Source organism: Kogia breviceps, chromosome 19 (genome assembly GCF_026419965.1).
Source record: "Kogia breviceps isolate mKogBre1 chromosome 19, mKogBre1 haplotype 1, whole genome shotgun sequence".
NCBI classification, from domain to species: Eukaryota; Metazoa; Chordata; class Mammalia; order Artiodactyla; family Physeteridae; genus Kogia; species Kogia breviceps.
The window spans coordinates 43,329,819-43,356,334 of record NC_081328.1 but is presented as its reverse complement, the minus strand read 5'-3'; the positions used below and the strand labels follow the sequence as shown (position 1 = coordinate 43,356,334).

The 26,516-nt window shown below is 56.2% G+C and overlaps 1 protein-coding gene and 1 long non-coding RNA gene across 29 annotated transcripts in view; one reads left to right on the top strand and one right to left on the bottom strand.

The window, feature by feature from the left end:
* Window positions 1-13,714, bottom strand: part of LOC131746085 (uncharacterized) — an 18,391-nt gene extending 4,677 nt beyond the window's left edge. For all 3 annotated transcript variants that reach the window (XR_010838240.1, XR_010838241.1, XR_010838242.1), the window contains exons 1-2: window positions 13,491-13,714; window positions 9,623-9,756 (exon numbers count right to left, since the gene is read on the bottom strand). This is a non-coding gene — a long non-coding RNA (uncharacterized lncRNA). The remainder of the gene's footprint in view (window positions 1-9,622; window positions 9,757-13,490) is intronic.
* On the top strand, window positions 12,796-26,516 carry CYB561 (cytochrome b561). 26 transcript variants are annotated; one of them, XM_067021549.1, is made up of 10 exons: window positions 12,968-13,112; window positions 13,627-13,858; window positions 17,804-17,852; window positions 20,881-21,041; window positions 22,009-22,092; window positions 22,221-22,454; window positions 23,405-23,503; window positions 23,760-23,863; window positions 24,242-24,399; window positions 24,586-26,516. In XM_067021549.1, exons 6-10 carry the CDS (start codon window positions 22,250-22,252, stop codon window positions 24,776-24,778), a joined length of 759 nt encoding a protein of 252 aa, XP_066877650.1. In that variant the 5' UTR covers window positions 12,968-13,112; window positions 13,627-13,858; window positions 17,804-17,852; window positions 20,881-21,041; window positions 22,009-22,092; window positions 22,221-22,249; the 3' UTR covers window positions 24,779-26,516. The 26 variants fall into 26 exon arrangements, with proteins under 26 accessions (XP_066877668.1, XP_066877658.1, XP_066877651.1 ...); XM_067021561.1 differs by lacking the exons at window positions 13,627-13,858; window positions 17,804-17,852 and adding an exon at window positions 19,669-19,787 and having other exon boundaries at window positions 22,224-22,454; XM_067021548.1 differs by lacking the exons at window positions 13,627-13,858; window positions 17,804-17,852 and adding an exon at window positions 19,669-19,787.

Sequence of the window (26,516 nt, the reverse complement as noted above, 5' to 3'; positions counted from 1 at the left end):
GGACGGCCTCCTGCATCCAGCCTCATCTCAGTCCCACTGTACACTCAGTAGTTTGTTCTGGAGCTCATGTTTTCACCCCTGAGTCTGTCCTGGCTGCAAAGACTTCCCTTCATCTGCTTGTAGAACCCCATCACTCCTCAAATCCCAGCTCTGGCACAACCTCCTCCCTTCCCCTTCCCCTCCCTCTCCCTCTCTTCTCCTTCTCTTTTTTTCCCCACAGTCCAGAGGTCTTTTACCTTTTTACAGCTATCAAGCCATGCATTCACAGGGAATGCGTCCCAGCAGTGCAGGCTCCTCTCAGAGTGGGACTCTCTGGGTGGAGCTGGCTGGCGCTTCAGTTGCACCCAAGTAAATTTCTTCCTTCTTTTTCTGATCATTTTATTTCGCACGTTTCAAGAAGCTGTCTCGGCTGGTGGAGTGATTCCTACGCTCAGTTCGTAACTTAATTCTCTTGCCAAGAATCTTGCCCTTGGGGCTTCGCTGGTGGCGCAGTGGTTGAGGATCCGCCTGCCGAGGCAGGGGACACGGATTTGTGCCACATGCCGCGGAGCGGCTGGGCCCGTGAGCCATGGCCGCTGGGCCTGTGCGTCCGGAGCCTGTGCTCCGCAACGGGAGAGACCACAGCAGTGAGAGGCCCGCTTACCCACCCACCCCCCCCAAAAAAAAGAAAAAAAAATCTTGCCCTTATCTTGTTTGTTTACAACAATGGCAGCCACATGCTGTGTGCACTGTAGACTCTTCCTGTTTTGCCACGGCGACACTGGTGGGGCGTTCCTTTTTAAACGGTGTTTCTTCCCTTCACGTCTACAACATCACCTTTCTTGTAGATTCACGTGTATGTGGCCAAAGGAACAGCTCCTTGTTTTCTGAAAGGCCTGGAGAACATACAGTAAGTGCCTCTCCTCCCCGCTTTTGTGTTGGTCACTTTGGTGAGTTACTAGAAAATTGTGGCTCGGGAGGAAAGGCACAACCTCCTCTTCTTAGAAGCATTTCTTCCTTCCTTGTTCAGTGGGCCCCAAGCCTGGCTAAGCATCAGATAACTGACAATACACAGGTTTTTGACTATTAAAATGGAATAAATTTTACTTTGAGTAAGTACAATTTGTTAGATACATTATTATAAAACATGGGATTCATGAACAATGGGATGTTTGGAAGGGGAAGAAAGGTTAGGAAACGCTGGTCTCTTGCCAGTGATGGCCATGATATCCCTGACATCCTGCTTCCATTAGAACATTTCCAGGGACAGGAAGCTCCCCACCTTGGTGGGCTGGATCGCTCCAGCTGTTAGGAACTGCTTTCTTCTGTTGTGTCTCCTGCCTCACCATTAATACTTATTGTTCTTTACTCTGCTCTCTAGCGAAACACTTTGTCTTTTCTCTCTTTGGCACGACCATCCTCCAACAGGAGAGGTCTGTCTATCCACGTCTTCTTTTCTCCAGGAGAAATCCATCACCTCCAGTAATTCCCGGGAAGAGATGGTTTCCAGATCCCTCTGTACCTGCTCACCCTCTTGTGAATGGATCGCAGAGCTTCCATATTCCTGGTAAACTGGGTAAACCGCACACCCATGTTTGAGGAAGACCCCAGGGCTGGTCTAACCTCAGGGCTGGTGCAGAGGGCTCCTGATCCAGTTAATGTGAGTCTATTGGTGCAGCCCGAGAGCCGCGGCTGTTCTGGCAGCCTCGTCGGCCCTGTGGCTCGTACTGAACCTGGGATTTGATGAAAACCCTTAGATTTCTTTTCATGTGAAAAATTACCAGTTTGTTTGTGTGCATCTGACGTCCCCCTTGTCTAAACGCAGAACGTATGTAAAATTCAATCTTACTGCTTTTGACTCAGCAATCCTATCTTTTGAGAAAATTTTCTTCACTTTCATGTCTCATTTTGTTCTTCCCCTCAGCTCCATGTCAAGCACAGATTTAGTCAGCAAGATATCGTTTTTTTTAAAACTGCTGGCATCCCCAGGACAGTGCCCTATGGCACTTAAGCATCCGTGGACCCTGTCTGCCTTGTGCTCTGCCTTTGGGACGTCAGGCCCCTGACCGCAGGGAGCAGGGGAAGGGGAGGTGCACTGCATCGCTCCAGGCCTAGGCTGAGGCCCAGCTCTGCCACAGCTGTGGGCAGTGACGGTCAGGTCTGTCTCCCAGGCCGGGAACATCTGAGTAATCTTTGACTCACACCTGTCCTGTCTCCTCTTGCCTGGTCTTCATTAAAAATGTCTCCCTCCTTTTCTTTTATTCACTGTTTCCTCTGCACATTTCTCCTGAGACCATGGGGTGCAGGTACTGTGCTTGTGTTGAAGATGGTCTCACCAACACAGAATCCCTGGATGTTTTCTTTAGGGACTTTGGCACGGCATGTGGGATCTTAGGTCTCCGACCACGGATGGAACCCGCACCCCCTGTACTGGGAGCACAGAGACTCCCTGGGTTTTTTTTTAATATATATAATTTTATTTTTTCTTTTGGCTGCATTGGGTCTTCATTGCTGCATGTGGGTTTTCTCTAGTTGCGGCGAGCGGGGGCTACTCTTTGTTGCAGCGCGCAGGCTTCTCATTGCGGTGGCTTCTCTTTGTTGCGAGCACAGGCTCTAGGCCCGCGGGCTTCAGTAGTTGTGGCACGTGGGCTCAGTAGTTGTGGCTCGTGGGCTCTAGAGAGCAGGCTCAGTAGTTGTGGCACACGGGCTCGAACCCACGTCCCCTGCATTGGCAGGTGGATTCTTAATCACTGAGCCACCAGGGAAGCCCTCCCTGGATGTTTAACAGCAATTCCCAAAGTGGTGACAGGCCCTGTGCCCCACTGGGGGTGTTGCTTGGGCTGAGCCATGAAAGGAGGGGTAGGACTTGATCAGGTCAGTCGTTGGAGGGCTCACCTTTGAAGCAGATGAAAGAGAAAGCAGTTTCCCCCCGTCAGCACACGGATGTGAGTGGGGGCTGGAGAGTAGGCTGCGGCTGCCAAGTCAAGGTGGGCGGTCAGACTTCCTCCTAAGGAAGGGCTCGCATAGGGCAGTGCCAACGCCACAACTGTATTTCACGGTGTTCAGTGAAGATAAGTGATCAGCAAACTCTGGAGGCCCAGAGGTGGCAGGAGAAGATAGGGCTCAGGGTCCCCCAGAGGCTGAGGGAGGTGGTAGATTCAGGGTCTGCTGAGGGAGACAGGGGCCGAATGGATGGGGGGCAGGGTGGGGAGGAGTTGAGGGGTGATGGTGCCTTGAAAGGCATGTTCCCAGGCAGCAAACATCCTAGAAGCAGGCTTGGGTGGTGGGGGGCAAGGAGATGAGGACTTGGTTTTGGAGGGCACTGGTCTGCTGGGAGGAGGTCTCACTGCTGCCACCACCGGGCATCCTCCAGTCTGCTCTCCCTCCTGCGGCCCCCAGAACCTCTGCCCCCTTCTCTCTGCCCCCTTCTCTCTGCCTGCCTCCTGCCACCGGACCGGGCATCCACCCCAGAGAACCTTCCAGGAGGTGTCGAGTCCCTTCCCATTCCCGGGCCCAGCTCAGTCACAGGCTCACCAAGTTTCCATCTCAATCAGCGTTAGGTGTGTGTGGCAGTGGCAGGTAAGAGCTGCCCCAAGAGAGCCCAGGAGGGTTCAAAACCCTGCCCAGCACCCTGGAAGGCAGGCTCCGAGCCCAGGGCCTTCCGCGAAGCCAGGCCTAGTATTTTCACCAACATTAACAATCCCTCCTGTTCTCTGGGGGCTGTGTGAGTGCTGGGGATGTGACAATGTATAATAATATCAGGCCATGGGGCTTCCCTGGTGGCGCAGTGGTTGAGAGTCCGCCTGCGGATGCAGGGGATACGGGTTCGTGCCCCGGTCCGGGAAGATCCCACATGCCGCGGAGCGGCTGGGCCCGTGAGCCATGGCCGCTGAGCCTGCGCGTCTGGAGCCTGTGTTCTGCAACGGGAGAAGCCACCACAGTGAGAGGCCCGCATACCGAAAAAAAAAAAAAAAAAAATCAGGCCATGTCTATGGAGCTGGGCATCTAAGCGCTTTACATATCTTAATTAATGTAAACCTCCCAACAACCCTATGAGTTAGGTACTGTTTTGTTCCCATTTTACGGATGAGGAAACTAAGGCACAGAGAGGTTAGTAAGCTGACTAATGTCGCACAAGAGGTGGAGCCTAAGTGCACAGTCAGACAAGTGCCCCGGCTGTGAGCGGCCCCACTGCTCACTCCTCCCCCGCCTTCCAGAATGCTCACTGCCTTGGTCCACTCTCACGGACATGTCATGTTTCATATTCTTTACAGTCAGGATGTTCTCATCTTTAATCCCAAACCCTAAGCCCACTTCCTCTGGTTCTGCCCCTAGCGAGGTTATCTCTGTTCATGGTCCCCGTGGGAACGTGAATGTGAGAGCAGATGACACCTTCCTCTTCCCAGCTCCTCCCATTTCTCCACTCCCACCGCCACTGCCCCCACCTTGGGACAGACCCTCATCATTTCTGCCAGCTCCCTCCCCCGGGCTCCCCCATCTCACCCTCTGGTCCATCCTTACAGCTGTGAGAACGAATGCTTGTCCCAAAGAACGGATCTGACCACGGCATCTGTTCCCTGAGAGCCCCTCCTGGCTCCACATCAGCTGGGGGATAAAATCCAAACTCCCAAGTGCATAGTCCAAAGTCCTTCCTGGTGTGGCCCCTGCCTCCTCCAGGTCCCCAGCTCCTGCCCTGCCTCTACAGGCCCCTCTGTCAGCACTTCCCAGAGGCCAGTCCACTGGCTGGTCTGGCCCTTGATAAAGTGTTCGATAGTCAGCAATAAAGCAAGACAAACAAGAATAGTGAGATATATAAAATCGATCGGCATACATCAGCCAAGTTGCCAGCTGTCCTTTCTTGGTCACAATATCTTTTATTCTAAGTATTCTAACTTTTTTTATAGTTAAAATACTTCTTTCATAAAATGGTGCTGAGAGAAAAATGATGGATTTTTTTTAATGTCCTTACTTGGCATTCTAAAATATGTTTGCAACTCTAGTCCAATTCCTTTTTTATTCTGACAATTCAGGGGTTGATGGAAGCTTGCCCCACTGGCGTGCCAAGCAGACCCTGACCTCTTAGGTTCCTGAGACTTCCCTGCCATTCGTTCCTTCTGTCTGCAATGCTCACCCCCTGACCCTGTGTTGGTCATCACCCACCGTGCCTCAGGCCTGACCTTCCTCCCCCAAAAGCACGCCTGCAACACCATCACATTCACATTTCCTGAGCCCGGTGCAGGCCCAGCCACCCATGTACTTGGAGGTTTGCTGAGAGCCTGACTAGAATGAATGAATTCCAGCCTTCTTTGCTGCAGGCTGAGTGTGTGGTGGTGAGGGGCAGTGGGTGGAGGTGTCCAGGCTTCCGCTGGCCTCAGCTGTCAGGCCGGGGCATGGCCAGCTCTCTCCTGCTCTGAAGGCCCAGTTGGGTGCCAGCAACTCTTCCCCAACCCCAGTGAGGCCCAGCTCAGAGCTTGGAATCCTAACAGGCCCTAAAGCGCTACCCGGCACCTGTGTGTATATCACTCACTGTTCCCAGGGGGGCCAGGAAACCAAGTGAAACCACCCTTGCCCTGAAATGCTGGAGATCATCATCTCCCTCCTGGAAGCCCAGGAAACATCAGGTCAGACAGGAAAACAGAGGTGGAGGGAAAGGGGAGAGACCGAGAGAGAAACTAAGAAAGAGAGAGACAGTCAGGGGAAACAAAACAAGGCCTGTTGTGGCAGCAGAGAGGGCAACGTGGGGGACCCACAGAGAAGGGGGTCAGGAAGGACAGCTGTCATTGGAACGGTGGGCAGCGGAAGCCTGGAGCCGGGGGTCTGGACAGCCTCCTGCTGGGCTGGGGAGAGGCACCCTCCTGCTGCCCTCTAATACGGTCTCCATCACGGGACCCAGAACGCAGGAGGCAAATACACCTTTGGGGTATGCCCCACCTCTACATGTACAGGGCCCAGCAAGGCCCTCTGAATGCCCAGGGCCCCTGAAAGGCCTGCAGCCCCCCTGCCATCTCCAGCAGCATCCTGGTCTCCACATCCCTTCCCTGGGATCCTTCAATAATCAAACTCCCTGGAAGGCATCAAGGATGGGTCAGAGGAGGGGACCCTAAGGGAGAAAATGACATTTTGTTTTTTAGTTAACTTGGAGTAGTTTGCTTTACTTTAGCAGGTATCACTTGAGAAGGGCTTTTTTTTTTTTTTTTTTTTTTTTTGCCGTACCACGCGGCATGCAGGATCTTAGTTCCCCATCCAGGGATCGAACCTGCGCCCCCTGCAATGGAAGCGCGGAGTCTTAACCACTGGGCCGCCAGGGAAGTCCTGAGAAGGCCTTTTATGCAGACATCAAGAAGGAAGTCTGGGGTTTCCCTGGTGGCGCAGTGGTTGAGAATCTGCCTGCTAATGCAGGGGACACGGGTTTGAGCCCTGGTCTGGGAAGATCACTAAGCCCGTGCGCCACAACTACTCAGCCCACATGCCACAACTACTGAAGCCTGTGTGCCTAGAGCCCGTGCTCCACAACAAGAGAAGCCACCGCGATGAGAAGCCCGCGCACCGCAACGAAGAGGACCCACCGCTCGCCGCAACTAGAGAAAGCCCGCACGCAGCCACGAAGGCCCAACGCTGCCAAAAATAAATAAATAAAATAAAATAAATTTATTTTAAAAAAAAAGAAGAAAGTCTGTTGAGGAGATGGAGGCAGTGGCCTTCTGTGGCTGGGCAGAGGCCACCTCAGGTCACGCCCCCTTGAGGCGGGGGTGGGTGGGTTGACCAATGTGCATAAGAGGAAGCAAGAACCTGAGCTGAGACCCTTTTGCCTTCGCAGACCTTCTCTGATGGCCAGCTGGCCAGGGAGGCGCTGGGGCTGCTGGGGAGAAACCTCTGTGGAGGAACGTGGATGGGGCGGGGCTCCGCGGAGGGCCCAGTCGGACTCAGTCATCTTGCGGGGTAGCTGGTGCTGTTCACTGCACATGATGACTGCTGACCTGGCCACCTGAGCGCTGCAGGGAGGCCATGGGGGGCGGGAAACAGAGCACGGGGTCTCTCAAGAGCTTAGAAGTTGGGCTCACTGGCATGGCACCATTGGTCTTGACTCTGTGGCCAGCTGAAGCCAGGACTGAGCCCTGGGCCAAAATAAGCTCTTGGAGGTGCCTGGGTTTATCAGATGGAGAGAGGCCTGTGGAAGGGGAGGAAAACTCCTCAAGATGGATGACAGCACTCAAAGTTACACCCGTTTGGACTTGACATTGCCTTCCAAGCTGTGAAGGTACCACAGACAATGGGATGTCGGGATGGATAATGACTCCAAGCAGTATCCTTGCCTTCCAATAGCCTTAGTCCGTGGAATCTAAAAGATGGCACTTAGGGTCATCATTTATGGGCCCTGGAGCTTTGGGGTGAGCTACCCAGAAGCCTACCCAGAAGACCTGAGCTATCCATTGCTGTAGGAGCAGGAGGGCCTAGCTCTGGCCCCTTGGATCCCTTCAAGAGCAGGAGGCATGACTGCCCCATAGGAGGCCATGAGGCAAGACACTAGGGGACCAGCTGCGGGGCGTGGTTCTCCCTGGCACCAGCCCACCTCTTAGGGTCTCCCACTGGCTGGGAGGGATCAGAGGAGTGTGGCTTCTTGTGTGAGGGAAGTTCTGAGCTTAGGTCAGGGCACCTTCTAATCTAATCTGCTCTCAAATCAAGGACCAGATGGCCTGATAGGAACACTCAGGCAGGAGGTGATGGTCAAGTTCAAGAGAAGTATAAAGGATGAGGGGAGGGGCAGAGCAGAGCGGGGCAAAGTGAGACCTCTGCCTGAGGACAAGCAGGCTGCTGACTCGCTGTGACCTCGGAAGAGTCACCAGCCTCAGTGCCCTCATCCGGGATCATGCCTGACCTGTCCTCCCCTTCGTCCTGCTCCTCTGGGTTCAGCTGCATCCTGCTCTGCAAGAGGGTCATCACAAAGCTACAGCTGGGAAACTTCACTGCCTGTGCCTTTGCCCATCTCCCGCTAGGGGCACGCTCGGGGCCGTGGCTTTGTCATCCCACACATTTGGCTCAGAGTGGCCTCCACATCCTCAGCACACTCCTAGCATGAGGAGTGTGGCTGAGAAACAGGGGGTGTGGAGCCAGAGCTGGAGCAGCTTTAGGAGCCAAGATGAGCACTCAGCTGTCACAGGCTCTAGACAAAGTGCAGGAGTCCTGGCCCTGCACGGCTGATGGCTGGCTAGTGGAGGCCATTAGATGGCTGTCATCAGCGGCTCATGCCCTCCCCCTTCATGTCTCTGCTGACACCACCCCAAGCTTTAGCCAGTCCTCACCCCCCGCCTCACACCCTTGCCCTCCGGGGTCTTTCTTGCTCTCCACAACGCGCCTAGCACTCACATAGCAGGTCTTCAGTGTTTGCTGACTGAGGCTCAATGACTGATGGACTCAGAGAGAAGTTGGGAGGTGGGATTGAGAACACGACTGGGAAACACACCTCCTCATGGTTTCTTGTCTGGAGGGGAGCGCTGGCCTGGGGGGATGTCATGCCGGGGCTGGGCTCCAATGCCTCCTCCTCGGGCCGTACCACCAGCCACAGGTAAACCTGGGCTGGACCAGGGGAGCTTGGTGGTGCCCTACTGACCGGGACTGATGTCTGGATTCTCCAGTGGGTGACAGACATGGCACTGCTCAGACACAACCATGTGCCTACAGACACTTCTTAGACGCCCCAGGAGCCTCTGGTGGGGTCCCTGCTGCACACCTCACATCTTCAACCTCTGCCTTCTCTAACGACCTGTTTACATCCCTGCGTTCTTGTCTGCACACGTGGCTGATTTCTCCTGTGTTGGCAAGGAGGCGTGTTGGAGGGCAGGGTGGAACGGAGACGGCCATGCACATTCCCGTACCCAGACCTTTGTCCTCTTCCCTCCTCTTTCCTTGGCTGGAGTTACCTTCCTCCAGACCTTCACGTGGCTGCACCCTCACTTCTCTCTCCTCAGACGACGTTTACTAGCACCCCTCAACAACAGCCCTCCATCCCCTTCCCCTACTTAATTTTCTTTGTATCATCTGTTACTACATGCAATTAGGTTTCTGTGTGTGTGTGTTGTTTGTTTGTTTACATTTTAATTATCTGTCTCCCCCACTTCATGTAAGTTACATGAAAGCGGGGACCTTGTCTGCCTTATGTGTTACTGTCTCTCCAGGGCCTGGAACAATGTCCGGCATAGGCAGATGCCCAATAAACCTTTGGTGAAAGACAGAAAGGAAAGGAGGAAGGAAGGGAGGGAGGAAAAATGGACTTCCTCCTGATCCCTCCCTCCCCCAGGGGGCTGCACAGAGCACACTGAGAGGTTGGGAAAGCCCACCCCTCCCACTGCCACCCACTTCAGGTGCCCAGTGCTGTTTTGCCACCTCCTGCACTGGGCCAGTCCCCTGCACCACCCCGGCCGCCGATGCCTCCCACGTCTGTTTGCTCAGGGCCAGCAGAAGTGAAAGCTGGCCTGTTTCGTTCTCATCGCTTCTCCATCCAACCTGCAGTGTGCTCTTGGCTTGTGGACAGGTTACTCTCGTTAATCCCAGACTTGGGCCAACTCTGTGGGCCAGCTGGGGCCCCACAGCCTGCGACATCCCTCAGCCCCACCCCCTCGCATCCCGGAGGTCCCAGGTGACTCACCGTCTTCACTGCAAGCTTTGCGGTCAGACCCCCGCGTGCTGCCGCTCTCGCCACCATCGCCGCTGCTCTGCCGGACGCGCTGGCTGCTCCTGCTGGGGCTGCTGATTTTCTGGCCTCCTTTGCTGCCCCTGAGGCTGGAAGATAGGATTTTCCCCCTGAGCGATTATTGTTCCATTTTAAACTCATCAAAGTCGCCATGTACTTTCAGATTCAAACCAGTGTTCTTTTCCAGCAAGTTGGGGCAAGTTCCCCAGGAAGCGGGCCTGACAATGCCGCCCCCCACTGAAGGATGCTCTCACCCTCAGAGTACAGGTCAGAGGATGTGTCCTTTGACTATTTGCCACCCGAGTGCCACGCCCACCTTCCAGAGCTGGCACAGGGCTCGGTTCAGGCATATGGATTCCTGATTCCTATTCCGGCAGTACTGGTTGGGCCTCCTCACCTGCCTTCCAGCCAACACTCCTGCTCTCTCCCTGCTGTCCCTTCGCCAGGTTACCCCAGCTCGCCCTGCAGCTCTAGGATTCTATGCCATGCCCCAGAAGCCTTCCCTGACCCTCACATCTGGGTTAAGCGCCCTTTCTATGCACTGTTAGGGCCTGAAGAGAACAGGGCTGTGCCTGTCCTGTTCATTGTTATACCCAATGTCGCCCAGCGCCTGGCACACTGAAGGGACTAGATAAAAACTGTTGTAAAGAGTGAAGGCTTCCTTGGTGGCGCAGTGGTTAAGAATCTGCCTGCTAATGCAGGGAATATGGGTTCGAGCCCTGGTCCAGGAAGATCCCACATGCCGCGGAGCAACTATGCCCGTGCGCCACAACTACTGAGCCTGCGCTCTAGAGCCTGAGAAGCCACCGCAATGAGAAGCTCGCGCACTGCAACAAAGAGTAGCCACCGCTGTCGCACCTAGCAGCAAAGCCCGCGTGCAGCAACAAAGACCCAAAGCAGCCAAAAATAAATAAAATAAAAAATTAAAGGGGCTTCCCTGGTGGCGCGGTGGTTGAGAATCCGCCTGCCGATGCAGGGGACACGGGTTCGTGCCCCGGTCTGGGAAGATCCCACGTGCCGCAGAGCGGCTGGGCCCGTGAGCCATGGCCGCTGAGCCTGCGCGTCCGGAGCCTGTGCTCCGCAACGGGAGAGGGCACAACAGTGAGAGGCCCGCGTATCGCTAAAAAAAAAAAAAAAAAAAAAAAAGAGTGAATGAATTGTGTGTGTTTGCATCTTACGGGTGCGTTAGGACTGGGGAACCCCATCTCCAATGCCTTTGGTATTCACTGCGGCCCAAGGTTAAAGCCTCTGGCTAAAGTGTGTGCTGAACAGGAGTTAACTGGGTGTTTCCGCCTGCTGGGGTAGGGATGTTTTGCTGGGAGGGGCCAGAACTGCAGGGAGGCCCTCTGTCCTTCCCACACAGGAGCAAGGGTAGGATTGCCAGATAAAACACAGGGTGCCCAGTTAGATTTGAATTTTGGATAAACAGCAAATACATTTTTAGTTTATTGCATGTCATACGTGGGACATACTTATGCCAAAAAAATATTAAATTCAAATTTAACGGGGCATCCTGGGGTATCTTCCATCTTTTTAAGTCTGGGAACCCTAGAAAGGCAGACATGATCCGCCAGGTGCTAGGAGATCTGAGGTCCTTCTACGAGGTACATTCTGTTCACTGTCTGGGTTCTTTCTGCTCTTTAAATGCTTTGGGGCAGAGAACAGGGTGAGCTCAAGGCGTGGTTTCCCAGGGCTGTCAACTAGCACACTTAATCCCCCGTTATCTCCCTACATCTCAACCCCTGACCCAGGCTACTGGACTGGATGGTTAGGGAAGGCCTCCCTGAGGAGGGGATGTTTGAGCTGAGATTTGAAGGAATGAGCCAAGTGATGATCGGGGAAGAACGTTCCAAAGGAGAGTGGGCGTGAATTTGGTGAGTCTGAGGAACGTAAAGGCTAGTGTAGTGCAGTGAGTGCGGGATGGGAGGGGTTTACATGGAAGACGTTGGTCCCCAGGAAGGGCACCTAAGGCTGCACTCCTTGCTGGTCACTGCCCCCCGCTATAGGGTGGATGCTTCTCTGGCCTCCAAGGCTGAGTCTCAGTGGCAAAGATGGGGGAGGAAGGGAGTGAGTGTCTGCCATCTGGGGTTAGGGATTCTGGCGGCAGTGGCAAAGCCATAGGGCCTGGTGCTTGACTGCAGTTTGGTGGGATCTCCAGCTCTTAAAAATGGTGTGGAGCCATGAATGCTTAGAGCGAAGACCCCATGTGACTGGTCCCTGTGGAGAGCCACCTCCATCCCCTCCTGAGAGCACTGCTGAGAGCCAGGTGTGCTCTCCTTTCCAGGGGAAAATGCTGCAGCCCAGGGCCACGGGGCCACGGGGTGGGGAGGACCCAAAGGGCTCCATCCCACCTCAGCAGGAGTCTCTCTCCTGGCTTTGGAAGGGGTTGAAAGCCCTACACCAGGAAACTCAGATCAGGTCCCCAGTGAGGCTCTGCTCCTTTGTGCAGCCCTGCCCACCCCAGTCCTTCTCCTCCAAAGCCAAACATGCCGGCCAAAAAACGGGAAATGGCTCCTTTCCAAGGACTCAACTCACAAGACACTCAACTCACTTGCCTGCTGGCATGTGAAGGAAGCTGTTTCTTAATTTAAAATGTCCATTAACTCCCTCCAACTGGTAAGCTACCCTAACAAAACTTCTGTTTGTGGCAGGTTTAAGCTTGGTCACTCTGAGGGCGTGGGCCCAGCTGGGTTTGCCCCATCGGAAGGTGTGCCCAGGGCAGTGGGCACCCTTAGGTGTCTTGCCATGGTTTGAGAGTATGTTTTCTCTGTCAGGAGGTATTGGATCCCCAAGGCCCACCTTGGCCAGGGCCCTTGGGAAGCCCACAGTGCTGGGGCAGGGGGTGGGGGTGACGTCCCTTTGCGGAGGCTCTTTTATGTCTCCAGGGGAGGAAACTCCATTTCCCTACTACCACCAGGCCCTCGGTGAGTCTTGCCAGGCATCCGACAGGAAAGAACCTTTTGTTCTGAGCTTGTAGGGAGTCTGAGCTGGACTTGTTATCTACCCACAGCATTTCCTGGATAGGGGTCCTGGACGGGGCTGCATGAGGGGCTGGCTCCCAGCCTTAGCCTTGGCCTTGGTTCCTTCCTCTCTTAGCGTCTGGGGCCGGGGAGGCTGCCCATGGCAAGGTCTAGGCCTTCACGAAAGGCTGGTGAGAATTGGTATTTATCTTTAGGCTTCTGGAGGGGGTGTGTGGGGTGGGCGCTATAGCCTGGCAAAGGCCCCTGGCTTGGGGAAAGGGGGCAAGAAACGTCACCTAGCGCGCGCGTGTGTGTGTGTGTGTGTGTGTGTGTGTGTGTGTGTGTGTGTGTGTGTGTCGGGGGGTGCTGCGAACCTGGAGAAGGCGTGAGTCCAGCCTCCCTGCAGAGTGACACCTCCACCATCCGGCTACAAGGGAAGGGGCGAGTCCCTCAGGCGAGTCCCTCAGGGCTGCAGGAGCGGCAAGGTAGGCCAAGCTCCGGGCCACGCCTGACACCTAGTGGCCACCTGAGCCCGGGGCAGGGCGCGGGAAGAAGAGGGGAGGGCAAGGGAGGGCAAGGGAGGGCGGGGAGGGCAAGGGAGGGGTGGAGGGCGGGAACCTGGAAGCGCGGAGACCAGGCCCGAGCAGAGGGGCCGTTCTCCCGTTCTCCCGGCCGGCATCCCCCTTCCCTCAGCCCCGGGCCCCGCCCCAGCAGCCCATCCCCCCTCAGCCTCGCCCTCGGCCTCCGAGTCAAGCCTGGACTTGGAGGCCTCCCACACCCACGGGTGGGTCGCAGAACCCCATACGCCCCCGAACGTGGCGGACCCGGGAAGCCAGGTCGTGAGGCCCGGATTCGAAGGTTACCCGAGCTCGTGTCCGGAGGCTGGGTCACGGTGGCCGCCGTTCTCGCGCCGCAGGCCCTAGCACGCGGGCGTCAAGGCTCGGGCCCGGAGTTTGGCGGGACCCTGTCCCTAGACCCGGGACCTTGGGGGGCCCCCAGGTGCGCGGACCCGCCGGGGGCACTTCCGGTCCCCGCGCCCGCCCGCCGCGTCGTCCGCCGGGCTGCCAACCCGCTGCAGCCGCCCAGTCGCCATGGAGACGCGGTAGCTCCGAAGTCCGCGCGGCTGGCCGAACCGGCAGAACAGCCCGGGCGTGGCGCGGGCAGCTCGCGGGCTAGCGGGCAGCGCGACGCTGCGCAGCGAGGACAAGGTCCGGGCTCGACGTCCGGCCAGGTAGGTGGCCGGGGCGGGTTGGGGAGACCCGAGCCCCGGCGCAGAGTCGGGAGGGGCCCCGGGTGTGTGCGGGGGGACGGCGAGCTCAGGTGTGCCCGTCCTGGGGCGGGACCGCGCCCGCGCCGGGACAGGCCGGGATCCCAGCGCCGCAGCCAGCCTTTCTCTTTCCCTCTCCTGCCGCCACACCTGACTCACCTCCTCTGCTTCTCCCGGCTCGGGGCCACCGAGCAAGGCCCGAGGTTAGGAGCTCATCGCACTCCTGCCTGGAGCTGTCAGCCGTCGGCTCCGGGTCTGCCTCCGTGCCGAGGCTCTGCGGAAGTTAGCACGGAGCGGCAGGTGATCCCAAGTTTATGCACGGCGTAGTGTTTTGCTCTACTCTAGAAACTAGGTGGCATAGAAGTTGATCAACCAACATTTGCCACGACTGTTCTTTTGAAACCTGAGACCGAGCTGCCAAACTGCTTCGGGGCCTCCCTCCCTCTGCCTCTTTCCTCTTGGGGTGAGATGTCTATCTAGTAGAGCCCTTCCTTGTTCTTCTCCAACATCTCCAGCCTCTTGGTGTGCGAGGAGTTTCCCGTTTGGGAAATCCTTACTCCTTGGGTTGGCCTTGGTAGCCCCTGAACTGTGTGGGTACAGGGGATGCAGAACTGAGCTGAGGAAGGGATCTGCTGCTGCCTTTGACACCTGGGAATGGTGGGGGGTATCTCCCCTCTCTGCCTGCCCTTCCCCCCAGGGCACCACAGAGAGGAGGATCCAGGTGGACCCTGGAGTCCCAGACATGTCTTTAGAAGCTGGCACCCCTCCCAAGTCTTTCTCCCTTTTGGTCGCCCCTCTCCACTCTCACTCTACCTTGGCTTTGAGGAATTTCTAAGACTCATTAAATGAAGCTCTGTCTTATCTGGATTCTGTTCCTTCGTTTTCTTTTTTTAATATAAATTCATTTATTTTATTTTATTTTTGGCTGCGTTGGGTCTTCATTGCTGCGCGCAGGCTTTCTCTAGTCGCAGGGAGCGGGGGCTACTCTTCATGGCGGTGCGCAGGCTTCTCATTGCGGTGGCTTCTCTTGTGGTGGAGCACGGGCTCTAGGCACGTGGGCTAAGTAGCTGTGGCTCACGGGCTTAGTTGCTCCACAGCATGTGGGATCTTCCAGGACCAGGGCTCGAACCTGTGTGCCCTGCATTGGCAGGCGGATTCTTAACCACTGCACCACCAGGGAAGCCCAGTTCCTTCGTTTTCATAGCAAATGGAAAACAAAACAAACAACAACACCCCACAGAGCTGTGCTACCTTCTCATACATATCTTGATTTCTCCTGTGAAACTGGATTGAGGCAGAAAATACAGGCAACTTGTAAATGCCAAGGGGAGCCCCATACAGAGAAAGGGCTGCTACAGCCCCACCCCCGGGGCAGCAGGAGCCTCCTGGACCTGAGTGGATGCCCTGCTTGTCCCACTTCTTCCCTGCCTGTGCCACCTTCCCTTGGCAGGCAGAGCTTGGGTGGCTTCTAATACAAAGTGGTTCAGCAGCACTAGAAGAATTTGGTGGAGGAATTCACCCCAGATCCAGGGGTTTCTGCCCAGTGGGGGGATTCATGGTAGACAGAAGGCGGGGTATGCATTTATTAGTGGGGGTTGTGCTGTCTGCTGCCATCTGGCTCTCTGTGGCCCCAAACCTCATGTGTCAGCAGCTTCGGATGCATGACTCTTCCTAAGGTGCTATTAGGAACAGGTTTAGTTTTTGTTAGATTGCTATTTAACTGAATACCTACTATGTGGCAGGCAGTGTGCTAGGCACTGGTACATATTTATCCTGTTTAATCTTTGCTACAGGCCAGTAAGCTGGATCTCAACATCCCCCTACTTTATGGAAGAGGAAGCAGGCTCAGAGAGGGTGCTTGCCCTCCCCCCACCCCGGGCGCACACAGTCATGAACAGTGGGGCTGGCTTTGAAATCATATCTGTCTGACCAGGGCTTCATTGTGACTTTCCCCTTCCTCCATAAAAAAATAAAGAGAATTATATTTTACAACCACATTGGTATAAAGGTGAATATAATCCAGGCTGGATTAAACATTAAAATACTTTCTTCAACCCTAGAAGTTTGTTTTATCTTATGATTTTAACAGAAATCAAAACATTTTTTGTGAGTCCCTACAAGTACGGGAAGCCCTGACAATGAGCCCCTGGGCCCAGTGGAGAACTGGGCTCAGTGTCTGACTTCAAGCTTTCTACCCAGGGGTTACTTGGGTGTGGGTAGTAAGAAAGTGCCCCACCTAACAGCTCAGCCCTCATTTTGCCTTTTCTTTGATCACATTCGAGGACATTCTAGGACAACTGAGTCGTTTCTCCCCTTCACCCATCAAGAAAAGAGATCTAGCCCCCAACACAATCTTTTCTAACCCAATTAAAACCCTGCTTCGGGTAAGGAGGCTGTGGTCAGGCCAGGCTCCCTGCTTCCAGGCTGTGGGACTTGTGCGCTGTCTGGTCCCCATAATGAGATTAGGTCTAGTGGCCTTTCAGTGAAACCCCCTGGGCTCAGGGAGGGAGAGAGATGCTCCTTGGCACGTTCAAGCCCTGCGGCAGCTCCTGGCCCGGCTTGATCACATTAAGTGGAGTCTGGCTGCAGGTGTGTGTGGGAGGGGAGGGGTGACTGTCACAGCCCAAGGTTCCAAAAGCTGCCAGAGATCTGACATCCCCATCCTGTGCTCTGACAGGAAGGAGGGTGGCCGGGTAAGGATCCACAGGAGCTCTCCCTGGTTCTGAGACTCTGGTCTACGGGCTGAGGAAGCCTTTGGGAGTATAGATGGGCTGTTTCCAGACTGTTGACACTGCTGCCTGTACTGCTGCACTGGGAACACAGGAGATCCCAAAGCAGCCAGTGGAAGGAAGGAAGGAAGGGAGGGAGGGAGGAAGGGAGGGAGGGGAGGGAGGGAGGGAGGGAGGGGAGGGAGGGAGGGAGGGAGGGGAGGGAGGGAGGGGAGGGAGGGGAGGGAGGGAGGGAGGGAGGGGAGGGAGGGAGGGAGGGGAGGGAGGGAGGGAGGGAGGGGAGGGAGGGAGGGAGGGAAGGGAGGGAGGGAGGGAGGGAAGGGAGGGAGGGAGGGAGGGAAGGGAGGGAGGGAAGGGAGGGAGGGAGGGAGAGAAGGGAGGGAGGGAGGGAGAGAAGGGAGGGAGGGAGGGAGAGAAGGGAGGGAGGGAGGGAGGGAAGGGAGGGAGGGAGAGAGGGAGGGAGGGAAGGGAGGGAAGGAAGGGAGGGAGGGAGGGAGGGAGGGAGGGAGGAAGGAAGGAAGGAAGAAGGAAGGGCAAGAGAATGTTCCCACTGTCTAGACTGGGAAATGAGGGAGCAGAATAAAAGATATTTGCTTACCAGGGAGTGAATCTCAACTGATTTCAAGGTTTGCAAATGCACATGTGTTTGTGGGTGAGTCAGATTCCAACCAGAGTCCTTGAAATGTCTTCTTTGTATCCCCCATCATCGGAAGCAGCCCCTCTGTGTACAAAGATACGTTGTCAATTATGTTGAACCGAATAAGCAATAGGGCAACGGCATTGCTGAAGGGGTCTTTCATCTTCTGTGAAGCACAGAACCACTTGATGCTTTGTCTTTTCTGTAAATCTGGACTTTTCACTTAGATCTTATTGGCTGTGAGGTCACCTATGGGGAAGCTACAGGCCTGCCCGAGGAGAACTGGTCTTTCTGTGTGCGTTTTCCTGTCATCCCTCATACCTGGATTTAGAATCACCTTCAAATTGGAAGGGGCCACAGGGGAGACTGCTTAGGCCTCCATGAGTCCAAAGGTTATTCTTTATCTCTGGCTTCCTCTGGGATGCCTAGTTACCAGGGCACAGGGACCAGGAGAGATGCCCTTGGGGCAGCTGGCATGAAGATCTTGCAGCTAGTTTGTCCCCATCACCTCTTCTCTCTAACCCACCTGTTTCCATCCTACAGCCTTTTCTCCCAGGAGAGCCCACGGGGGACACCAATGCTTGATGCTAGGGTGGGTGTAAACTGCCTTAGAAGCACGGTTCCCCAAGGGGTGGGGAGGGCCCAGGAGGACTGGTGCATGAGGGGAGAGGCCTTCCTGGAGCCCTGCCTCCAAGCAGATTCAGATCCTCTGAATACTGGCTTCAGTATTCAGGAAGTTTTCCTTTTTTCCCTAGTTACTCGCCTGAGAAAGTGCAGAGCCACACCCCGAGCAGGCAACCCCTGTAGGAAATCCAAAGGAGTGGCCACCCCAGTGTGGTGAAGCCAGCGTGGACTGTGGAAAGTGCTCTGGGAGTTTAACTTATAGCCTAAGTTGTTACGGCCCTTTACTCTAGAATCTGCATCTGCTCTGCACCTCGTCTGCAAGGCCCTGGAAGGTGGGGGCCATGGCTCATCTGTATCCAGCAGTGTGACCCCCATATCGTAGGAGCTTGATAAACAACTGAGTTGAGCACTTCTTTGCTGCGGCTGATTTGGGGCAAGTCATTTATCCTCTTTGAGTCCCAATTTCCTCATCTGTCAAATTGGGGTAATACTCCTGTTATCACCATAGGTTATTGCGAAGATTGAACTGAGTACAGAGCGTGGCTCCCTAGCCCTGAGGCTCGCAACTCCACTCCACCACCCTGGGGTGCAAACAGCACTAGGGTTTGGACTCTGAAGGGAATTCAGGTTGTCAGTCTGCAGTGAGGACATTAAAGCCACGTGTTTAGTCATCGTGCTGTTCCCACATGTTTTCTTTTCAACACCACCAAGCGATTCTCCATTTCTCAGCAGATGCTCCTGGGTGTCCTACAATTTAACTCAACATTGACACCACGTACCGGGAGACAGCGTCAGATCCCGCAGGGCTCAGTCCCACAACACTGCCCCCACCCCCTTCAGATGCTAATTGCAAGTCCAGGTTGTCACCTGTGCTGCTGAACAACAGGCTATAGATCAGAGCTTCCCACGACCTTTTCCTCAGGTTCAATTAATTTGCTAGAGCAGCTCACAGAACCCAGAGAAACTTGCTAGGTTGCTGGTTTGTTATATAAGGATATAACTCAGGGACAGCCAGATGAAGAGGTACGTAGGGCAACGTCTGGAAGGGTCCGGAGCACAGGAGCTTCAGTCCCCGGGGAACTGGGGTGCACCACCTTCCCAGTAGGTGGATGTGTTCACCAACCTGGCAGCTCTCCAAACCCCGTCCTTTAGGGGGTTTATGGGGGCTTCATTACACAGGCCCGGTTGATTAAATCATTGGCCACTGGTGGCTGCACTCAGTCTCCAGCCCCTCTCCCTCCGTGGAGGTCAAGGGTGGGACTGAACGTTCCAACCCTCCAGTCACACGTGGTTGGTTCCCCTGGTAACCAGCCCCACCCTCAGGTTTCCGAGGGGCTTCAGTAATACGATGTAATATTAACATAACAAAAGAAACGATTGCTTTGTCACCTGGAAAATTCCTAGGGTTTTACTGGCTCGGTTCCATATATTTCTTATTATAAATCACACTATCACGGCAGTGAAGTCTGATTTCTGCCCGACTCACGAGGAGGTCGGCTTGGTGGGGGGGGGGGGGGCGGGAAATCTGGCTCTGGCTTGCGTCACCACAGAGCGGCTCGGGACCCAGGAGTGGCAGGCAGTCTCTGCAGCCCTGAGTTCCCCCTCTGTACTCAGTGGCTACTCGGCGGGGACGCTGTGGCAGGTCTGCCGGGGCAGAACCCGTTCCTTCCAGTCTTCCTAATTCAGAGCTAATCAGATTCTGACTGCGCCCCAGGCTCTCGGGGAGGAATCTAATAAAGCAGAGGAGGACAGCATTTCTCAGATCAGTACATGTTTCCTGTCAGAGTCGGCCAAGGGATGAGATCCCCGAGGGAGAGGTAGATGCATTCCCTGCCTTCTGGGAGCTCACAGGGCCCTGCAGCAGAGAGGCTCACGGGGCTTAACGCGAGGCAGGACACCGAGGGTAAGTAAGCGCCAGGCCAGCCTTGTGGACATAGAGGAGGGGGACCAAGTGGTGAACGAAATGCCCATTTCAGGTTGTGGAGCAAATGGACAGAGGTGGAGGAGGAGCGCGGAGTGTGAGGTGGAGGGGATAACAACAGGTTGTGTTGCTAGAGCTGGGGAGCTGGGAGCATCTCTTCCGAGTGGACTTGGTAGGAAAACAGTGGGGGCTGCAGGTGGGCACTGGGTTAGGGTCAGTTATGGAGTTGGCATTTGACCATATGCTGGTGGCTCTTTGTGCCTGGTGGGGCGACATGACTGGGATCTGGCTGCCCCTGTCCCTGTCGGTCAGGCAGGTTGGGGAGGGTAGGGAGACAGGGGCAGAAGCTCCAGGCCCTGCTGGGTGGTGGAAATGAAGATGGCCAAGAGGGAAGTGATGGCGAGACCTGGGGGAGAAGCAGGACTCGGCACTGGGACTAGAAGGGCGACCCAGGAGGTCAGGAGAGGAGTGTAACTTTGGATGTGCTGAGTTTGAAGTGTTTGAGGGATGTCCAGGTAGAGATGTTAGTGGACAGTTAGAAATGGGGTTTAAATTTGGGGGAGGACAGACTGGCACTAGATTTAGGAGTCATCAGTGTAGAGGTGACAGATAAGCACGAGGGCAAGAGTTCCAGAAATACGGCTTCACTGTTGCCCAGGGCTTCTGGAAACGTGTTCCCACCTGCCTTGGGAGTGTGTTCTGGAAGATGATTTGACAGAATGTATCCAAAACCTAAAAAAGAACCTAGCCCTTGCTCAGGATTCTATTTCTTCATTTAGGAATTAGACAAGTGTACAAAGATGATCACAAGTGTTGTTTGTTTAGTGAAAAGCTGAAAGCTGACTAAATATTTAACAACAGGAGATTAGGGGATTGGTTAAAATATGAAATAGCCTGTCGTGTACTGACATGAAAAGATGTGCATGATCTATAATGAAGTGAAAAAAGCAGGTCAGAAATTGGTATGGTCATGTTTCTATGAAAGAAGGTACATATATTTCCAAAAGAAAAGGATATAAATCAAAATGTTGATTACTTGTAATTTTTCTTTTTGCTTATCTGTATTTTACTGCAGGGAGGTGTGTTGACACTGCCTGCCCCCCTTTTTAAAAAATGATGGAGTTGCCAACAGTTGTCAAAGGTGGCAGAGAGAACTGGGGGTAAAGACAGCCCAGTCCCCAGGAGGACAAGGCCAGGCCAACTGGAAACTAGTTCTTGAGCAGCACAGGATACAGGGTGTGTGCTCGGTATTGGGGGGGGACCCCAAAATGTGTTAGTCAAACATCTGTGCTCAGCTGCTCTTCTCTGCTGGGAATGAAGGAGAAGGAGGGTGTCTCCAGAGCTGCTGGGAGAGGCTGGGGCAGTGGGAGAGGCAAGCTGGAGGGATGGAGTGCTCAGCCCTCTGGGAGCTGCAGCAGCGCCTTTCTGTGGCCCCAGGCGGCCAGCACCGAGGCCCAGCAGAGACCATACTTGTTCATCAACCGCCTCCTCTCCTCCCACCTTCCAGTGCCTCTCCTGCCTGGGTGTGGGGAGAACCAGCAGGTTCAGGGGGAAGAGCTGGCACACAGGCCGCCCTGAGCCTGGGTGTGGCTGTGGAGACACCGGGGACTGGGCAGAGGAGCCAGGAAATGCCTCCCACTGGCCCCTGAGCCTCGCTTCCCCAAACCCCGTTGAGCCCCCCGGTTCCTTGTCTGCACAACGGGAGCAGTGACACACCTGCTCTCACAGGATCCTTGTGCGCTAAGTGACCCCAGAAGTTCTCACCTTGTAGGTCTCAGTTCGGGAAGCCTGGCCTGAGGGAGGGGCACAGGCCCACGCCCCAGGTGTGGAGGGGAAGACGAGGCGGGAAAGGAAACGGGGGCTCCTGTCGCCTGGTCCTTTCTACGGAAGTGGCTCAGAGAACATTCCTTCTACCGGCAGCGTGCAGCTCTGTGTGGGCAGGACTTCTTTCATCTCCAGCTGGGAGCTGAAAAAGCAGGCACAGGGCAGTCAGGTTCCCCATTTCTCACCCTGGATGTCCTTTATGATTCATCTGGGGAAAAATTCTGGCACCTTCAAGGAATTTGCTCACTTCTCTGTGTTCCACCTGTGAACCCCACCTGAGAAAACCCAGGGCCTCCTGAAATAGAAAGTAAAGCACTGGCACTGGGCCTTCCTGCTCCGGCCAGAACTTGGAGGACTTTGACTTGCTCCCTCATTGCAGGTGGAAGTGCAGCCAGGCGTGGGTCTGTCGCTGCAGGAAGGCGGCCCCCCCGCCCCCCCGCCGGGTGCTCCGGAGCCTTCAGAGGTGGGAGCACTCTCACGGAGGCCTGGGGTTGTGGGCCGAGGGAGGAGGCAGAGGTGGGCAAGGGAGTCCTGGGATGTCTTTTTGGAGGCTGTGGGCCGCTCCTCTGAGCTCCACCACCTTTCCTGCAGCAGTCGCCTCGGCATAGAGCCGCCTCGGCATGGACAGCCCTGCCCGCCCAGCACCCGCCCCCTCGGCGCTACTCTACTATGTGGCCTTCTCCCAGCTGCTGGGCCTGGCCGTGGTGGCCATGACTGGCACCTGGCTCGGTGTGTACCGAGGAGGCATCGCCTGGGAGAGCGCCCTGCAGTTCAACGTGCATCCCCTCTGCATGATCATAGGCCTAGTCTTCTTGCAGGGAGATGGTGAGTCCCTGGGCGATGCCATCTGAGAGAGATTTGCAGGGACCCTTTCACACCTGAATCTGCCCAGTCAGAGAAGGAAGCTGGCTTGGACCTTGGGGACACTGGGAATCCAAATCAAGGGCCCCAAGGCTGGTGGGTGGCAACTCCTTTCTGACTTATCCCAGATCTTTCACCTTGTGCTTCAACAAGGAGCATCCAAAGGTATGTGTGCTTCACAGAGCGGAGACCCAGGGGCTGGGCTGTGAGCAAGACCATCTTCTGCAGAGGCGGTTTGAAATTGAGGGAGAGAAAGTGTGAGTGTGAGCTGAGTGTGCTGTGTGTGTGTGTAGATGCTGGACTTGGCAGAGCTCCTCTCTCTGGGGTAGGATCCAGGCCGTGGCTGGCCCCACCCTGCCTCAAGGCTAGGAGGCCTTGGACTTCTCCTTCTGGTAACAAGCAAGCTGGATCTATGCATTCTTCCTAGATGTGGTCCTAGTGACAGCCATGTCCTCAGCAGCAGACTCCTGAGAAACATTCTGCAGGACCCCTGGCCCTGCCTGCTTCAGCCCGAAGAGGGGGAATTAGCTTGGGGTCGCAAGGTTCTTCTTTGAGAACCTGGGGTTTCCCAACCAGGGAGCCTGCTGGCTAAGGGTAGTGAACGTCTGATCCAGCTTCAGAGCTGTACAATCTGAGGACCATCACAGTAGCTAAGAGGTGAACTCAGAAGCTTGGTGGCATCTTGGTGTGACTGCACGATGAGCCTGAAACAAAGCCTGGGATACAAAGGACGGCTAACAAGGGGGTGGGCGGTGCGGGGGCGTACGGAGCCTTGTTTCCTACCCCACTTCCTGTGGCTGGGGTACCTGGACAAGCCCTCCCCTCTCCGGCAGGGGGTGTCTCCTCGCTGCCCTGGCAGGAAGGCCTCGTGCTCGGCTTAGCGCCCTGACATTCCCTTTCTCACGGCCCACCAGCCCTGCTGGTTTACCGTGTCTTCAGGAATGAGGCCAAACGCACCACCAAAGTCCTGCACGGGCTGCTGCACGTCTTCGCCTTCGTCATCGCCCTGGTGGGTGAGTTCCAGGCATGGGCCTGCCCTCCTTTCCCCACCTCTGCTGACTTGGGGAAGGAGCTGCTTTACTGTCCAGTCCCCCCTCCCCACCCCTCCTCCCCAGCCCTCCTCCCCCTTCCAGGCAGGGGCACTGGTGCTGGCAGCCACCGAGCTGGGACTGGAGCCCAGAAGTCCCGGCGGGTCGGGTTTCCCTTGGGTCACCGCACCCCCTCCGTCGCCATCAGCCCAGTCCTCACGCGACCCCCGCCTCCGGCCAGGCCTGGTGGCGGTGTTCGACTACCACAGGAAGGAGGGCTACGCCGACCTGTACAGCCTGCACAGCTGGTGTGGCATTCTGGTCTTCGTCCTCTTCTTTGTGCAGGTGAGTCCTTGCGACCCCACGGCGCTGGGGAGGGGCGGGGAGCAGGGCCCAAACAGGGCCGGGGCCAGGTGTGCGCACAGGCGAAAGGCACTCCAGCCCGCCAGGCCCTGCCTCCGACCCGGCGCCCTTCCGGTGCCCTTCTGGCCGACAGGCACGTGGATTTGGTCCCAGGCCCCGCCTCGGGGTGCACAGTGTGGGGCTGAGACCGGCCTAGAGCGCCGGCCGACCTTCCTCACGTGGTTAGCGCTCCGGCCGGAGGCCACCGCGCGGGGGTGGTGGGGCCTGTGGTCCTCGCGGGTGGCGGCCCACCAGGGGCGTCCTCGGGCTCCAGTCTCCAGCGCAGCTCAGCCTCCGGTAGCACCTCGCCTTTCCTCCCAGTGGCTCGTGGGCTTTAGCTTCTTCCTGTTCCCCGGCGCGTCGTTTTCTCTGCGGAGCCGCTACCGGCCACAGCACGTCTTCCTTGGCGGCGCCATCTTCCTGCTCTCGGTGGGCACCGCCCTGCTTGGCCTGAAGGAGGCGCTGCTGTTCGAGCTCGGGTGAGCGCCCCCTCCCGGCGGCTCTGTGTGGGGCCGCCGAACAGCGGCTTTTCTCCCGGGGTCGTGGGGTGGTGGGGGGCCGGGGTTGGGCTTGGGATCGCACCGCATCTTGCGGGCCGGGGGCGAATGGCACTAGGCCTAACGGCGACGCCTCGGGTGGCCTCGCCCTCCGCCCCAATCCCGCAGGACCAAGTACAGCAAGTTCGAGCCCGAGGGCGTCCTGGCCAACGTGCTGGGCCTGCTGCTGGCCGCCTTCGGCGCCGTCGTGCTCTACATCCTGACCCGCGCCGACTGGAAGCGGCCCCTCCAGGCGGAAGAGCAAGCGCTCTCCATGGACTTCAAGACGCTGACAGAGGGTGACAGCCCCAGCTCCCAGTGACGCGCGTCCCGTGCCATCCCGTCCCATCCCGCGAGGCGGTCTCAGCCGTTTCAGGGCCGCGATAGGTGTCTGTCCCGCACCCGCCGAGGCTCCGGGGGTGGGGAGTGGGGGTGGGGCAGCCTTCCTCCCTGAGCGCTGATTTCCGGGGTTCAGGCTCCCTCCGCTTGCCCCTCCTCGTTGCTGCCGCCGCCGCCATCGTCGTGTTAGTCCTGCGCAGACCCCCGCCCCCATTGCCCCTACCACCCCCTCAGATGGAGCAGCTTTGGGTAGGGTTCTGGGCGGTTGGGCCTGGTCGCAGAAGCACAGATCCCTAAAGGGGTCGGAGATGCGGGGGCGGCTCCCCGCTCGGGGCAGCCGGGCCTGGGCTGTGTCCGCGGGGCTCAGCGCCGGGCCTGGCGAGGCCAAGACTTGCTTTGTGTGACACCAGGAGTCTTGCGGGCCCAGCCTTTGGCAGCAGAGCAAGTGATATTATATGTAAAATATGCTGGTGTCAGGGCAGGGATCCCCAGGAGAGGGGAGGGACTGGCCCTTGGGAAGCTCTGGATGCGTGGCTTAGGCCCAGCTGTGCTCTGCAGCCTTCTCTTTAACCCCTTAGCCCCAGGGCGGCTTTCTTTGCCTTTGGGGCCCAGCAGCCCGAAGAAGAGGCAGGAGGTGGGCCTGGGCGGGCGTGCCGCCTGCAGGGGCTTCCCTCCCCGCGGGGCGGGGCCGGCCTCGGCAAGCCAGCTGACCCGCCCTCGGAGCTCACTCAGGCGCTGATCTGACAGAGGTCCAGGACACAAGCCTTTTTTCTTTAAACAAAAAGCTGCCGCTGTTGCCCCCTTTCCCTTTCCATAGGGAGGGTAGGGGCTGCCTGATCAGGAAGAAAGCCTCATCCTCTCCTACCTGGGGCCCATCTTTGCAGGAAGTTGGGACCAAGTCAGAATCGGATTAATCCCCCCCAGCCCCATGAGTGTGTAACGCTGTTAGCTGAGTCACTGTTTGGCTTCTGTCTGGAAATAACGTGATTACAGCATCGATCTTGTGCTTCTGGGACTTGGTGAATGCTCTCTCCTTGTTTTCCTCGTTTTCTGGACTTTGAGGAGCATGACACTGTTTGAGACAAGACAGTTTACTTACATGAAGACATTAATAAAATTTTCAGATCTGACTACTGTATTTTTATTAATGGCTGCCTTTCTCACACCTAAATGCTGCCTTCGAGAAAGGGGACTTGTCTCCCCTAATGCTCAGATTTCTAAAAGAGCTTTTGCGGTGGGTCTTGCCTCAGGCGATGCTGCTTCTCGGAGCAGGTGTTTGTGTTGGGCGCCTTACCAGCAGGGCTCCCTGCTCCCTCCTGTGGGCATTCCGGGCTCTGCTGCAGCCCGGCACCAGGGTGTCTCCGCACCCTGTTTATATCATATGCTCTGCAAGGGCACGAGCTCCGGCAACTCTTTGATCACCTGGTATGGTTAGTGTTTACACGTGGGAAAACTCCACCTTAGACAAACTATCAGAGTATAGTTGTATATCTCCGTTGCCAGAAAGGCACAGAGAGAAACGGAACCTTGGATTTGCAAGAAAAGTCTGTAAGCTGACCTTTTTGCCAAAGCATATGCTGGATGACTCATGAGCCAAAAAGCCTCCCCCTCACCCCCAAGCTGATCCGTGGTGGTTTATTTTATTTTGCCTGTGGCCAATCTTCTATGAAATACAATGTAGTGTTGGTACAACAGATGATTCAATAAATGTCTACAGCAGG

Coding starts and splice junctions, on each gene's coding strand:
- CYB561 (XM_067021567.1), top strand. CDS start 22,250: ATGGACAGCCCTGCCCGCCCAGCACCCGCCCCCTCGGCGCTACTCTAC. Junction 23,504..23,759: donor CTTCGTCATCGCCCTGGTGG/GTGAGTTCCAGG, acceptor GCCTCCGGCCAG/GCCTGGTGGCGGTGTTCGAC. Junction 24,400..24,585: donor GCGCTGCTGTTCGAGCTCGG/GTGAGCGCCCCC, acceptor CCAATCCCGCAG/GACCAAGTACAGCAAGTTCG.